Raw genomic sequence first — 15264 nt, forward strand, 5'->3', positions numbered from 1 at the left:
CCCAGGAAGGCTCTGCCAGCCTAGGAGGCAGTCACACCACCACCAAAGACAGTACTACCTGCATCCTGATGTGGTGTCAGGGACATGGGCCCACACACCTCCCTTCCGGGAGTGTAGGGCTGTCAGACATCTAGGCTGAGAAGAACTCCAGGGAAGACCAAGACAGGGTGAAGGGACAAGAAAATCTTCTCCAACTTGGCATCAAAACAGAGCAAGTTCAAAGAAACAAAACCCTGATTTGTACAGCAGCTGCTCCTGGCCAGCTCAATAACAGTGGGCCTTCACTCACTCAGGGTTGGCCCAGTAGAAAGCTGGGCAAAGCTGGGGTACGACCACCCTCAGGGCAGTGCACAAAATTCAGAAAAGTGAATCTACAGAATACAGGAGAGAACAGCAGGGCTAAAGCCCTGCTTCTCTCTGACACGTCCTCCACCGGCCCCATAGGAAAAGCATCTTTCAGGCTGATTCCTGGCAGGGGAGACAGTTCCCAGGTAGGTCTCCAGGGAGGGAAATCTAAAAGGCGTCCAGAAGGAACATGTGAGTGTCCTCTGAAGGCCTCCAACTGGGCTCTTCATATGACACAGAGAGACCACCCACCCCTCACAGCCAGGCTGCAGCAACTGAGCTTTCCTGTCCCTTTTGAGAGGGGAAGGAACCAGTACTGTGGGGCCCAGGCAGAGCACCCTGATTGCAAACAGCAGGGTGTTCAGCAGGAGTGAGTGTCCCAGGCCCTCAGGCACTGTGTGTCTGGATGAAGGAGAGGGCATCCTCCTTGGACAGCCTATCTGGGTCCTGGGGCTTCTGGGAGTCATGTACACAGATGCCATCCTCCCACTCCCAGAAGAGCTGGCCATAGTAGCAGATGTGAAATGGAGCAATGCCATCTGCAGGGAGCTCCTAGGTAGAATTCTTGGTTTTCTTGTTATAGAAGAACTTCCTCTTAAAGCTTTTGCTGAATCCCATAGTCCATGGCTCATTCACTGTCCTGATGATACAGAGACCAGCAGGCACAAAGTGCCAGTTGTCCCATCCTGTGTAGCTGAGCTTTAGTTTGCCACAGGAGCCCCTGATGATTCTCATCTCTAACCTGACAAAAATCTCCATTTCCTCCAGCCTGTATACCTCCTTCACCCTGATGGGATTCATGTCAGGCTGACTAGGCTTGGAAACAGATTTCACAAATTTCTCAGCAAGCTGAATTCGCTGATTAAAGTGCTGCCCCACACGTCGCTGCCATTCAGCACGAGGACATCAAGGATGTGGATTGCACTAATTTTCCACTGGGCCTTCCCCTCCCCTTTCAGCTCATGGTCAATCTCCACAGAGAGCAGTGTCCTGGTAGCTCTGTCTTCAGGTCCAGCTTGACCCAGCAGTCTGACTAGTGGTCATCCCACGTGTAGATCTGTGACTTCCCCAGGCCGAGAAAGAGCTTCCGCTTGCTGCTGGACACCATGCAACGGTAGTCGAGCATTGGACGGATCTTCTCTAAGGTTCTGGAGGTGAGCAGCGTAGGTTTATAGCTGAAGATGTCAATCTTGGTGCCCTGGATTAGCTCAAAGAACTTAGATTTTGGGTCTAAGGAAGAAGGAGCAACTCGAGCCTCGTCTGGGATCTCCCAAAGATGAAGGCACTGATTCCAGATCTCTGCCTGCTGAGGCTCAATTAGGGTCGTGTCTTGAACAAAGGCATGGATTTTGGTCAAAGCTTTGATCTGCAGACTACAGTGGCTCTCATTGGACCATATCATGTAGTCAATAAATTCATGGTCTCCTTTGATCACCTCCAAGGGAACCACAAGGTTGACATCAGACTTGGTGTTTCGCAGCTGGTTGAGTTTAATATTGACTGAGAAGAAGTAATCCTGCACGACATCTATGCCCACCTTTAGGCCCTTGCATACCACATACCTCCCTGAGTTGGCAGGACAGCTGGTAATTGGCTTAGAGAGACATACTCATTCAGCCCAACGCTGAGTGGTGTGAAAAGGCCAAAGGTTCTACAGATGAAGTGTCCTCCTGTCTGGACAACAGAGAGCGCTATGAGGAACTGACAGAGCAGCAGTTGCTTTCTGAGGATCTCTTGCAGGTTCTCCTGTCCCTCCACCTAGAAACTCCCATCAGCCATCAGAAAGTGGATACCCTTGCGATCTGTGTTACCCAGGACAAAATTCTGAAAAGCAGTGATGTTCTCTGGGTGGGTGATGTCTCCATCTTCATCGATCCCACTTTTGCATTAGTAAGGTTCAAAGAGTTCACAGGAGGCTGAGTAGAAGTCCTCCAGTGTAAAGTTGTCTGGGCCCTTCAGTCATTCCAAAGCTCTTCGCATGCCCCTTCTTTCTCCACAGACGTCAGCAAAGTACAGAAGCTCAGCTTCCCAGTCCTTCACCAGTGGTTTCCCATAAGAGTCCCAGAGATTTGCAAAAAGGCAATCAAATACAAAATCCACATTAGCCGTCTTCATTGCCGCCCTGGTTAGGAAGAAGACTCCTTGGATCATCTCATAGGGATTGGCCCAGGTCTGAGCTCTCTGCAGCTCCTCTCCATCCAGGACATTAAACACGCTCTTACACTGTAGCACACTGTGAAGCAGGTTTTCCCCACAAAACTCTGTTTCTTCTTCAATAATCATCTTTCTCTTTCCCACAACCATCCAATCGCTCATTTCCTGAGTGTCAGGAATTTCACTGGTACATTCTGGGAAACACAACACCTGCTCACAGGCACTAGGCTCTGGTTCATTTCACCAGTCCACATTCAACTCCTGGTCAAAGACTTGCAACGTAAACTCAAACCTCTTCAACTTTTCTTCAACTTTTCTGATTAGAGGCCTCAACAATGTCCTTCTGACCCTGGCTGTTTTTACCCAATCCTTCCCCCTCCCTTCTGAAGCCCATCCTGGCCATAAGCTTCTGGGAGACACTGTTATACACGGAATAGCAAGAATAAGTTCCCTCCACAAGACAGTCTACTTTGAATGCATCATCAAAAGAGTCAGAGCAACATTGTTTCCTCTGGGTCTCACTGTCAGACTCACTGAGGCTTGTAGAAGATACTTTTGCTGCACAACTGACTGAGGAGACAGGTTCATTATCAGACGTAGAACTGGGATTCAGGGCAAGCTCTGCAACTCTTTTCTTCTGTTTCTTGGTAGGGGCAGTACATTCTGGATCATTTATCCTGAGGGGAGAGGGCAAGCTGCCAGGGAGCGGAGTGGGCGTGGGGGAGTATCAGGCCATGGCTGCCACCACTGCTACCAGGCCTGCCCCTGCTGTTGTCAAGAGACAAACTTTAGATTCAAAGACACAAACAAGTTGAAAGTAAAAAGATGGAAAAAGATATACCATGCAAACAGTAACAAAGAAGAGCTGATGTGACTGTACTAATATCAAAGTACACTTAAGACAAAATTTATTACTAGAGACAATGCAAGACCCAATATACATGTAGCAAAAACTGCTAGAATTAGAGGGGAAAATAGGCAATTCAAAAATAACTGTTGGAAACTTCAGTACCCTACTTGCAATGATGGATAGAATAATGAGGCAGACAACATGGAAATCAAAGACGTGACCAACACCATAACCCAATTAGACCTAAGGGATAGCTATAGTACACTGCATTCAACAAGAGCAGTGCACCTGGAACATTCTCTAGGATAGACCATGTCAGGTCATGAAACAAGCCTCAATAAATTTAAAAGGAATGAAATCACAGAAAGTATATCCTCCAACCACAATGGAATTAAATTAGAAATCATAACAGAAGGAAATGTCGGAAATTCACAAATATGTGGAAATTAAACACATTCTTAAATAACTAATGGCTCAAAGAAGAAATCACAAAGGACACTTTAAAGTATTTACACAATTTCATTTACCCAAACACAGGGCAAGTTAAGAGAATGCAAAGCTGTTTTGATAGGGAAGTAAAACTGAGAGGAAAGTAATGTTTATCTTGATAAGCTGATTTGAAAATTTAATTAAAGTTTGTCTAGATTGGGGGACATTAAAAGTATTAATCATGTCATTAGTTATCACTGGTTTTTATTCTTAGCTAGCAACTAATAACTCATAACAACTATTCTGGATTTGAAAGAACCCAGAATAGAAAAATAAATAAATAAATAGCAGACCCTAGCATGTGCTGATAATAAACAACTCACAGTAAATTATTGAGATTTTTTTTCTGACAGTATCACAGATTGATAGGTTAGGGGTATATGCAGACACTGGAGCCAAGCTTCAACAAAGCACTGAAAAGGTCTCACACATCTTGGTGGACAGGATGGAGAAACCTGGACCATTAGGGGGATCAATAACTTTAATCTGGAGAGTTATTTCTAGTTATAAGTGTTATGGACTGAACGTATGTGTCCCTCCCAAAATTAATATGTTTAGACCAAATGGGACTGCATTGGTTAAATATGATTATAAGATCACAATGCTGGGACCTTTATAAAAGGAAGAGACACCAAAGCTCTCTCCACTATGTGAAGACATAGTGAGAACGCAGCCATCTACAAGTCAGGAAGACAGCTCTTACCAGCACCTTGACCTTGTACTTCCCAGCCTCCAGAACTGTAAGAAAATAAATTTCTGTTGTTTAAGTCACCCAGTCTGTGATATTTTGTTAGGGAGCTATGTCCTTTACAATATTTTCACGGATGACTAGACTTAAAAGTCATGTATCAAATTCAATATAACTTAAAAAAACCTGGGGATCATAAATAATTTTGATGCAGAACTGGGTGCTAAAATTAGTCTGATAGTCTGAAAAGGTAAATCAAACCTAACAAGATGAAATTCAAAATAGATAAACATGTGATCCTACTCCTGAAGACAAGCAAACAAATTAAAGTAGCTAACTTTTATCGAGTGCTTTTTACATGGCAGACACTGTTGTAAGTCCTTCATTGGTATTATCTCAATTACTCCTCACTATAAGCCTAAGAATAAGTATTGCTATTATTCCTGTTTTTCAAGAGGGTACATAACTTGCCAAGATCACCAAGCAGTCTGACTGCAGACGAGACCTCTGAACTATTGCACTCCCACCTCCTCTCCACAGAGATGGAGGCAGCGGGCAGCAGGGGTAGTAGGCATGAAAGAACACGGCAAGGTGTGACTAACGCTGAGTCCAAAAGAGTCAACAGGAATAATACCAATACTCTACTCCCCAAAGTCACATACTCTTAGGGTACACTTACATTAATTTATATATTATATTAGTGACTCTAATCTCATGTAAAGTTTTATGTCATTTCAGAACTATTAACAAAAGAAGTTCTAAAAGTAAAATATATTTAATAGTGATTTCAATCTAGAACATTGGCAAATATAGTCCTGTACTACCATTAAGCCACATCAAATAACTTTTGGACATAAACAGCATACAAATAATTTTGCTTATGAATACTTTCATTCTCACATGAGCCTGTGAAAGAGAGTTTCCTTCCTCATTTACTCCCTTAGCCTAATTTCCTAGTTCCCTTTTGTATTGGTTAAGATAACCTGCTAGGCAAAAATCACTACACCACCTTCTTTCTCCCTCAATTTCCATAGTTATTTTATAATCATAAGCCAGTAACAAGATGCAAATAAGATATTTTTCTTTAGTTTCCTAACCAAATGACAGTGATAGTAATAGAAATTTCATTTTATCAGCAAAAAAGAAAATCCTTTCACTAAGTTTAATCAATTTGCTTTGCCATACCCTTTCATCAGCTGTGCTGCTGTGAAGTAAGCAGCCATTGCTTGGTCATGTTCACTCTCAACTGCAAACGAATGTCCATATGCTATCCACGCAGGCCCGTAGGTCTTCTCGAGTGTCGTAGCTTTACTAAAATAAAAAACTTCATATAATTAATATAATATTTCTTCTTAAGTTGTTCCTTTTATGTAAGCTGATGGTTTCAAGGATATGCAATTTAAATAAATGAAACACTAATGTAATTAGTGTTTAAATATATTAAACACTAATATAACATTTGTGTTAATTCATTTGAAATAAAAGAATGTTTACTAGTACAAACAAAATTTTAAGAGATTTTAGGTACTATAGTTGAACCCATTAGCATTCTGTATAGAATTTATAAATACTACTTAACCCAGGAGCTTCATCTCACAACCAAGTAGGTAAATGGTGGTAGCAGCAACCATTTAGGGCCTGTTTTGTGCCAGGCACCATGTTAGATGCCTTATATGCATCATCTAATGCTAATAACTTGCAAATAAATTATTATTTATATTTTAAAGACAAGTATACTGAGGCTAGAAAGACTGACATCCTACTGAAGGTGGTAGGAGATTCACCCTGGTTCCATGAACTGGACTACTTAGTCTTACATAGTTTTAAATCAGTGGCTCACTGGTGACCCACAATAGGAAACAAAGCAAACATCACAAAACATGGAAAATATACAGGGTGAGAGTGACACTTCCTAGCATTTTACTTTCTAAGTTTACTATCACCCAAATGTTCCCTGTTTCATGTAGAGCCCATCACTGAATACGCATATTAATTCAGAGAAGCACTGCTCAAAGAACAATTACAACACACATCGTCTTCCCACTCCAGGAAAGAGCACAGCAAGGTTTTCTAAAATGCTTTACACAACTAACCAGAGAGCTCTCCCTATTTTCTTCCTAGTGCAGAATCCTTTTGTGTCATTTTACCAATTTTCCTAATAATGGGTACAAGTATTGTATCATCCCTATTTTAAGAAAAAATTAGAGAAATTAACTTTCCCAAGGGATTATGGCTAGTAAGTGACGGAACTTGGATTAGAATTCAAGTCAGTATCCAAAGTTTATGCATTTCCCTTAGATTCATTTTCTTTTCTTTTTTTTCCTACCTGCTCTGTAAGCACTTTGAAGATTCATTTTCTATGTTGTTTACATGGAGGAAACCACAAGTATCACTATATTTTAAATCTTTAGTAATCAATTCTTCACATACAGACATTTTCCTGTACTTGAATAATTAAATAATACTGATTAAGTAGCTTAATTGGGCTGCACGGAGTTCCTTAAACTAAAACCACAGTGAGTCCTTATATAAGCCAGTTCACTATGCCAAGAACTCTGTTTTATAGTCACATTTAGTGACCCTAATCTCACGTAAAGTTTTATGTAATTTCACAACTATTAACAAAAGAAGTCATAAAGTAAATGTTTAATAGTATCTGTAAATGAAAAACAGAACTTTTCAAACTACTTCATATTGTTCTGTATTATTTCACATTTATAAATTAAACTTAAATAATCATAAGTTCCTTAAGAACAAGATCTGCACTACTGATTACTTATTACTTTTATCTCCCTCATGACATCTTATAAAAGCAAAGTACACAGCTTATGCAACTGAACTGAATCTGCCAAAGAAAACATCTGTTCCTTTATACTGCTTTTAAATACTTTCTATTTATTGCATTAAAGCAGATGAGCAAGAAATCTCTTTCTACAGGTTCATTAGAGAGTGAGGAAGACAGTAAATTCATACCTGAGATATCTTCTGGCATGTTCATTCTTATGACCAACCATGAGATAATAGCATCCCACTGCAAACCAAGACACCTACAAAGTTCAAAATTTACCATGACCAAAGATCTGAACTTTGAATTAAAAATATCTAACAAATTAGGCCAGAAGGTGGAATAGGTGTTCCATCCTATATTCTAGTTCAAGTTAGAAGAGAACCAAATCTCCACAGCTTTTCCTCAAGATACCTTCACTCAACTTCCCTACAGCACTGAACACAAGACGAGGCTCCTGAACACACTTCTTATTTCAAGTCCAGCCTGAGTCCTGGCCTCCCACCTACACTGTGAGTCTTCCCTGGCTTGACCCTGGTTCTACCAGGTTCTACGATGCTAGCTGACATCTCTTGCACTAATTTCGCCTCTTTATAAATTATTTTCACACTGGTCTAGGGTGCAGATTCTCGCCTGAGACTTAGGCGCTGATTCCTGACTTTTGTCTTTTAAGAACATAGTTCCTGATTCCGCTTTCAATTTCTAGGTCTTAGTTCTGATTCATGGCAGTTTGAAAGACATGCTAATTCAATCAATGAACAATCCAGTAAGGTACCTTATATATGCAGAGTGAGAAAGCTACCAAGCAATTATTAGCATTACTTATGAATGATGGGAGTGTGACTTTGACTTTCAATATTTTATTTTTCTGAATGTTAAGTATTTTAATAATAAGCATATATAATTTCTATAATAAGAAAAAAACAAAATTTTTGTTTTAAGTTATGTTTCAATACACTAAAAAAATACCTTCATGGATTGGGAAAGTTAATGCTGCTTCTATTATCATAAGCACTAGGAGATTCTGCTCCAACACCTCAAAATAAAATGTGTTTGGTTAAACTTAAATGTAAGCTGTCTAAATACTAGTCAAACATTTTCTTTAAGTTCAAGTAAGAAAAAGCACTGTAAGAAAAAAAAGATTTGTATTTACTTACAGGGTTGCTAGGATATAAATCCACCAATTTATGAGAAAGATAGAAAAGTTCTACATTAGGAAAAAAGGACAAAGAATAAAATTATTTATATCAAATGAATTTTAAGATATGACTTCCCCCCAGTTATAACTCTTCACAATCATGTACATGTTGCTCTCACTGAAATGATTTCATTCTTTTCTTTCTTTCTAGATACAAAATTCATTTACCCAAGGAAATACAGGAACTCTAGGGGACAGGTACTATGGCTGTTTCATTCAAATACCCCCACCCCAATTCCTCACCTGGTGCCCAACCACACGCAGGCACTGAGCACTTGCTGAGTGACTGGAAACTGGATGAATGACACATGAAAAAGCACTTCATGGTCCTTAAGAGATTATTTCAAAGCACCTCACCTATCTTACAAACTCATGTCTTTACTCCAGGGGCCTATCATGGACCATCTCAATCACCCACAACCAATTTGGCTGACCAAACTCTCAAGTTTATTAAATCAGCCAGATGATTTCCTCTTGAGTAATGTGTGAGTCCTTGGCACATCATAATGGTGTTTCCTACATGCAGGCTTGAATTCATGAGACCAGGGCAGCCGGAGCATCTGCATCTCCAACAAGCTGCCAGGAGACGTGATGCTGTTGGTCACAGACCACACTTTGAGCAGCAGGGATTTGGAGTTAGAGTGCCTGGCTCTTTTTCCTTTTGACAGAACTCATTAGTCAGCCTAAAGGATTTAAGGGCGAATACAATCTAAACACAACTAAACTTTTCTAAAACGTTAAATTATGGAAAACATGAGCAAAAAAATTCTGACCCCTTCCAACTTCTAAAAAGTTATTGATTCTTGACATATTAGTTTGCTTAAGAATTTTACCAAAAAAAAGAAAAAAAAAACGCAAAACTGCTACCCAACACTTAAACCACAAATTCCATTGGAGACAAAGAAGCAGGGATAAAGAAATTGCATGTTCTGCTGAGATAACAGAATAGACCACTGGTCGCTTTGATAAGCATTTCTTCTCCCAGTGGTAGAACTCCTTTGTGTTGTTACCCATAATTTCAATTATCCAGGACTTGTGAGACAAAATTTCAAGAGTCAACAGAAAAATTCTCACCGTTTGCTTTATTCAGCTCTACAAGTGTCCCTATATGTACAGGTAAGCAATTTGCATGGAAAGGATCTTTTTCCATCACTCTGAAAGTTAAAGCAACACATTAATACCCCAGAAACAGGACGTAACAGCACTCATTATAATGAGCCATGCTTAAGTAGTCATTACAGCATTATGTACAATAATGTGGGTTATAATACTTGTTTTACTTTCTTAACACCATTATCTCCAGGTTGGTTCAGTTAAGACAATAATTAGGTTATAAATGAAAAGGGAAATTCTGGTTCATTTGGAAGGAATAAAAATAAACATCACATATATCTAAATCAACAGAACTCTAACATAAAATAAGTAGTTCAATTATTCAGAAGAATCAAAAACAATGCGAAACATAAAACAGATCATAAGTATTTGTTGCTTAAAATTTCTGTGAATTCAAGGATTTAAGCAAGCCTAAAGATCCATTAAAAATAGTATGTGTGATTTAGCTAAAGGACAAGTTTGAGCTATGTACACTGGAAAACTGGTGTAAGATGGCCTGGCTAGTTAGTGAACTGGACTAAGCACCAGTATCTACAGGATTTTATTGGTCTCTAACAAACAAGGGATTTTATAAAACTATATGCCAGAATGGTATTTTCAAACTTGCAGATTATCAAAGACTGAAATGAGGGACAGGTATACTCCCCAGTTAATGGAATAACCCTGAAAATATGTATAAACCTGTGTCTGTAAATGCTGTTTTAAAACAGCACCCGTGCCCAGCTGGGCATGGCTCAGCTGTTGAATATCGACCTAGGATTCAGGACATCTGGGTTCGATTCTCGGTCAGCGCACATGCCCAGGTTGCGGGCTCGACCCAGAGTCGGGGGCATGCAGGAGGCAGCCGGTCAATGACTCTCTCTCATCATTGATGTTTCTATCTCTCTCTCTCCCTCTCCCTTCCTCTCTCTGAAATCAATAAAGATACATTTTTTTAAATAAATAAAAATAAAACAGCCCCCACTTTGGTACTCTGCAAAGTAGTAAAGGCAACTTAATTATCATCAATTTGTTCAAGATTACTCAGAAAGCATGTCCCATGCATTTCTTAGGTGAAATGGACTGAACTCTGTTTCTACACAAAAATGAGCGGATATACTTACACAGAAGTAAGCTTGTAGCACATTTTAAAATCACAGTTATAATAATGTCTTTCAGCTAAAGACACTACCACATCCAGATTCTCTTGCAAACCATCTACAGAGTCCGGGATGATAGTTTCACTCGGTTTATTATACTGAAACAGAGGAAGGTAAACATAAACTCAATAAGCTATACCAAATCAGAGGGCAGATTCAATTTGACCCAAGTGTTTAAAGGATTTACATAAGGACATGTGAGAGCCTCTGGAAACATTTTTAACTTCAAGACTCATCAGTACTCCTCTCAATGAGTTTAATTTTCTTCTCAATTTTATCACTGAATTCCATGGTAGGAAGTATTTTACAAAGTAGAAGTTCAGGACGCATAAGAAAAAAATCCTCATTTTCATGCAATATCACTCCATTTATCTGATAGTTCAATCTTTTAGTATAAGGAGTCCCTGGGAAGAAGACAGATATTTTTGGAAGCTTTTTAAGGAATCATATCATATATGTTAAATAACCTAAATCTATTCTTCAAATCTATTCTTGCAAATGTGCTAAATTTAAAAAAAAATAATTTCTAAAAATTTAACTACTAAAAGAATAGAAACAAAAATGAAAGAAATAAGATACTTGTATAATGCAAATATTAACTTTGTGTTTTTACTTACCTTTTTTAATTTGTTCTCAAATAGAAAACGTAGCAATTCCTGTTCTTCAGTACAGAGCTTACTAAGAGGTAGTGATTCAAGAAGTTCTTTTTCTTAAAAACATCGAGAAAAAAGAATGTTCTCACAATACTTATGGGGGGAAAAGTCAGCAATGAAAAATATTCTTCTATAGCTCTTGGTCTAAGGAAACCAAACTCCAAAGAGAAAACAAGATCAAAATGTACTAGAGAAAGCTAGAACAGTGGTTCCAGGCCCAGGTGATGAGAACAACCTGCAGCGCTATGCCATGAAGCCTTCCAGGTGATTCTGGTCAGCACCAGACTGACGGACCACCAGGCCAGTTTCCCAACCTCAGCACTATTGCACTTTGTGTAGATAAGACTCTGTGGTTTAGACTGTCCTATGCACCACAGGATATTTAGCAGGATCTCTAGCCTCTGCCCACTAGCAATCAGTAGCAACCTCCCACCTTCCCTCCATATCCCCAAGTTATGTCAATCAAAAATGTCTCCGATATTGCTCAATGTCCCCTAGGAAGCAAAATCACCTTGTTTGAGAATCACTGGACTAGGCTAAAATATTTGAATCCATTAATATAACATCCCCATTTTCTCTGTTTCTCTTGTTTATCTACCTCATATCACTGCCAATGCTCTAGGTCAGTGATTTTCAATCTTTTTCATCTCACAGCACATATAAACGAATTACTAAAATTCTGTGGCATACCAAAAAAGTGTATTTTTTGCCGATCTGACAAAAAAATATAGTTTTGATTCATTCACACCAGACAGCTATTGTTGTGTTGGCTGTTGTCGTTTTTTTATTTGATAATCTAAGGGAAGAGAAGTCAGTGCCCCTAACTAAATAGTCAGGTATGGCAGGTTTTAAAATTTTCTTGTGGCACACAGGTTGAAAATCGCTGCTCTAGGTCAATGGTTCTCAGCTCTTATTGGATCATCTGGGAGCTTTAAACCATGCCAGAGCCTCCCCACCTGAGATTCTGATTCAATTGGTCTGGAGTTGGGACCTGCACACTGATGGTTTTAAAGCTCCTCGGGGATTTTAAATGCAGTCAGGTTGAGAATCACATAATCAGACACTGAAATCTTGATTTACATTACCTCAAATCACTTCTCAAAAATATGGTCTCATCACATCACAATCCCTAAAGATTCTGACTGCAACAGAAACTGCACAATATTATATTTTGTAATGCACTTCATATTTGAAGACATTAAGGTAGCTAACAGGTGTACTTAAATCTAAATCTGTACATAGCCTGCTACTGACTCTACAGATTTCAGAGGGGGGGGAAAAACACCAAAGAATATCCATTGTGTTAAACATAAAAACCCCTGAGTTTCCACACCTTCTTGGGCTGTCAACATGTGGTGTGACGTCAGAAGATCAAATGCTTCAAAACAGTAGACATCAAGCTTCAAAGCTTCTTTATAGCTATAGGTAGCTAGGGTTCGGTTATCTAGAGCATCATAGATTTTCCCTCGTAAAAGACAAATAGAACTCTTTATCTGTTGGAAAAATATGAGTCACATACTAAGTCAATACTTTCAAACTTAACTTATCAAAAATTTTATATAATCTGAAGGCTGAGACTTTTTTTTTTACATCTAAAAGGATTTTTCCATCCCACTGTCAGACATAGCATAAATAGAAACATGAAGGCAAATAAAACTTCTCTAACCCATCTTCCCTAGGCTTTCCTCACTTTAACAAATCTTTATACTCATTGCTACTTTTTTCATTACTTGTTCTTTCTCAAATAAGGTAATGATTTAGAGGCAGCAAAGAGTACACTTACATTGAATCAAACTTTAATACAGTTTGATAGGTAGATCTCAACAAAAGGATCTTAGTAAATATTAGAAAACTGGAAGCAATGTAGCATAGTGGTTAGGAGCATGGCTTTATGGAATTGGACAGACCTGAGTTCAAATCACAGCTCTGACACTTACTAGTGATCTTGGACAAGTGATGTAATCTCTCGTTTTCAGTTTCCTTTTCTTATCTCACTTACAGGGCTCTGTGAGTAGAGGTGACACTCTTTGTAGAGCTAGCACATGGTAAGGTGCTTACACAGTAGTTACCTCACTGTTACCATTAACAAGAGAATAGAAATCTGATTGATGTTCCAGACTCTGAACCTCAAGAAACACATAGTGAGTTTAAAGATGATCCAGAGATGGGAAGCTAAAACTGGTAAAGGGATGAAAAAGATTCATCATAAAATCAAAATTTTAAAAATCTTAGACCTATGCAGTATCCAATGAATTTTTAAAGTAATTTTATAAAATAAATAATAATATATTTTAAATTAATGTATTTCTTAGCAGAGAAGTTAATGGATAAGAGGTCTAAAGAAAATAATACCAAGCTTCCTCACAAATGCATTTCTTAGAAAAATGAATGTGCACTTCTTAACACATAACAAACAATCCAAAAAAAAGAGAGAAACACCTAAAACTGTATAGTATTCCTACATTTTTGAGGTGAAAAGTAACCAAGCTCCTTAATAATTGTTATAAAAAATAACTGGAAAAATGGGGGACTCGATAGGTAACAGCTACGCAGTCCATGGTTTCTTTCTGAAGTAACAACGTTCTAACACTGATTGTGGTGAGGGTTATACAGCTCTGCAAACATACTAAAAGCCATGCAACTGTATACTTTAAATGAATAAACTGCATGGCATGTGGATTATTCCTCGAGAAAGCTGTTAAAAAAAAAAAAAAAGAATAACAGTCCAGATTAGTAATCTGACTGTGGATATCAATTATTACTATATAATCTCTGTCAGCAAGGAATTTGCAATTTTATGCAGACAGGACATATACAAACTGAAATACACAAACTGTGTTTAACAGAAACACCAAACCACCCCCTAGAAAGAAACAATCTACGATAATCAAAGTTATTTGGGGGTAGGTACAAACACTGCTGAAAACACAGTAAGGGTAGAGGTTATGTACCTGTGGAGAGTAGTTTAAGGCATTGAATATGGGAAGGAAGATCTCTAGTCTGCCTAGTTCAGATTCAAGCAACTGAGTACATAATTATAGCTTCCAAGTGATGGCTGAGAAATGCCTCGAAATCTTTTTGAATTTTGGTGGGCAAATTAAATAAGTTAGCAACCAAAGTATTTTAACATGGCTATACTCAAGTAAAAGAAAAGAATTTATCCTTGCTCATTCCTACTAACGTTACTGAAGCATGCTTATTACAGTATTACTTACTGAGGACTGTGACATTTCCCAGTCATTGGAGGGGTCTTTCAAGCCACTTTCATCCTTTAAGTACTTCTCAAATAATCGTTTGTTGATTGGCTCCTCCATATCAAGAATGTCGAGAGCCTGCTGATGCTCTTTCGCAGCATACTATGTAGAAAACAGAAATACCATCGGTCAGCACTGACTTCTAGCACTAGATATAGACACAAATACTGTAGATTTTATTGATTTTTTTTTAGAGAGAGAGGAAGGGAGAGAAAGAGAGGGAGAAACATCAGCTGCCTCCCATATGTACCCCGACTGGGGATTGAACCCGCAACCTAGGTATATGCCCCGACTAGGAATGGAATGCACAACCTTTTGGTGTACAGGGTGACGCTCCAACCAACTGAGCCACTCAGCCAGGACAATACTATAGATTTCAAAAGGTTAATGAATATTATACCCATTCATTACTTAAATTTAAAATGTCTAAAGTAGAATTTTCTTCATGCATATAATTAGACAATCAATCTTTTATAGTAAACAATATTAAAGAATAGAACATTCCCTCACAAAATACTAATCTGCCAAACTCCATCATTAGAATTCTCACACAAATGTGAGGAATGCATAACATTCACATAATTAAACTTTTACCA

The 15264-nt window shown here is 38.6% G+C and overlaps 1 protein-coding gene and 1 pseudogene across 3 annotated transcripts in view; both read right to left on the reverse strand.

The window, feature by feature from the left end:
• CDC16 (cell division cycle 16) overlaps positions 1-15264 on the reverse strand; it is a 33318-nt gene that overhangs the window by 14388 nt on the left and 3666 nt on the right. For both annotated transcript variants that reach the window (XM_081130021.1, XM_081130022.1), the window contains exons 5-12: positions 14630-14770; positions 12748-12907; positions 11379-11470; positions 10726-10859; positions 9584-9663; positions 8469-8518; positions 7500-7573; positions 5712-5837 (exon numbers count right to left, since the gene is read on the reverse strand). In XM_081130021.1, the coding sequence (XP_080986147.1) occupies positions 5712-5837; positions 7500-7573; positions 8469-8518; positions 9584-9663; positions 10726-10859; positions 11379-11470; positions 12748-12907; positions 14630-14770 (857 nt within the window). The remainder of the gene's footprint in view (positions 1-5711; positions 5838-7499; positions 7574-8468; positions 8519-9583; positions 9664-10725; positions 10860-11378; positions 11471-12747; positions 12908-14629; positions 14771-15264) is intronic.
• Positions 673-3202, reverse strand: LOC308553513 (cap-specific mRNA (nucleoside-2'-O-)-methyltransferase 1 pseudogene; annotated as a pseudogene). Its single transcript has one exon. The product of its transcript is annotated as a cap-specific mRNA (nucleoside-2'-O-)-methyltransferase 1 pseudogene (transcript).

Source organism: Miniopterus schreibersii, assembly GCF_964146895.1.
Source record: "Miniopterus schreibersii genome assembly, chromosome: 2".
NCBI lineage: Eukaryota > Metazoa > Chordata > Mammalia > Chiroptera > Miniopteridae > Miniopterus > Miniopterus schreibersii.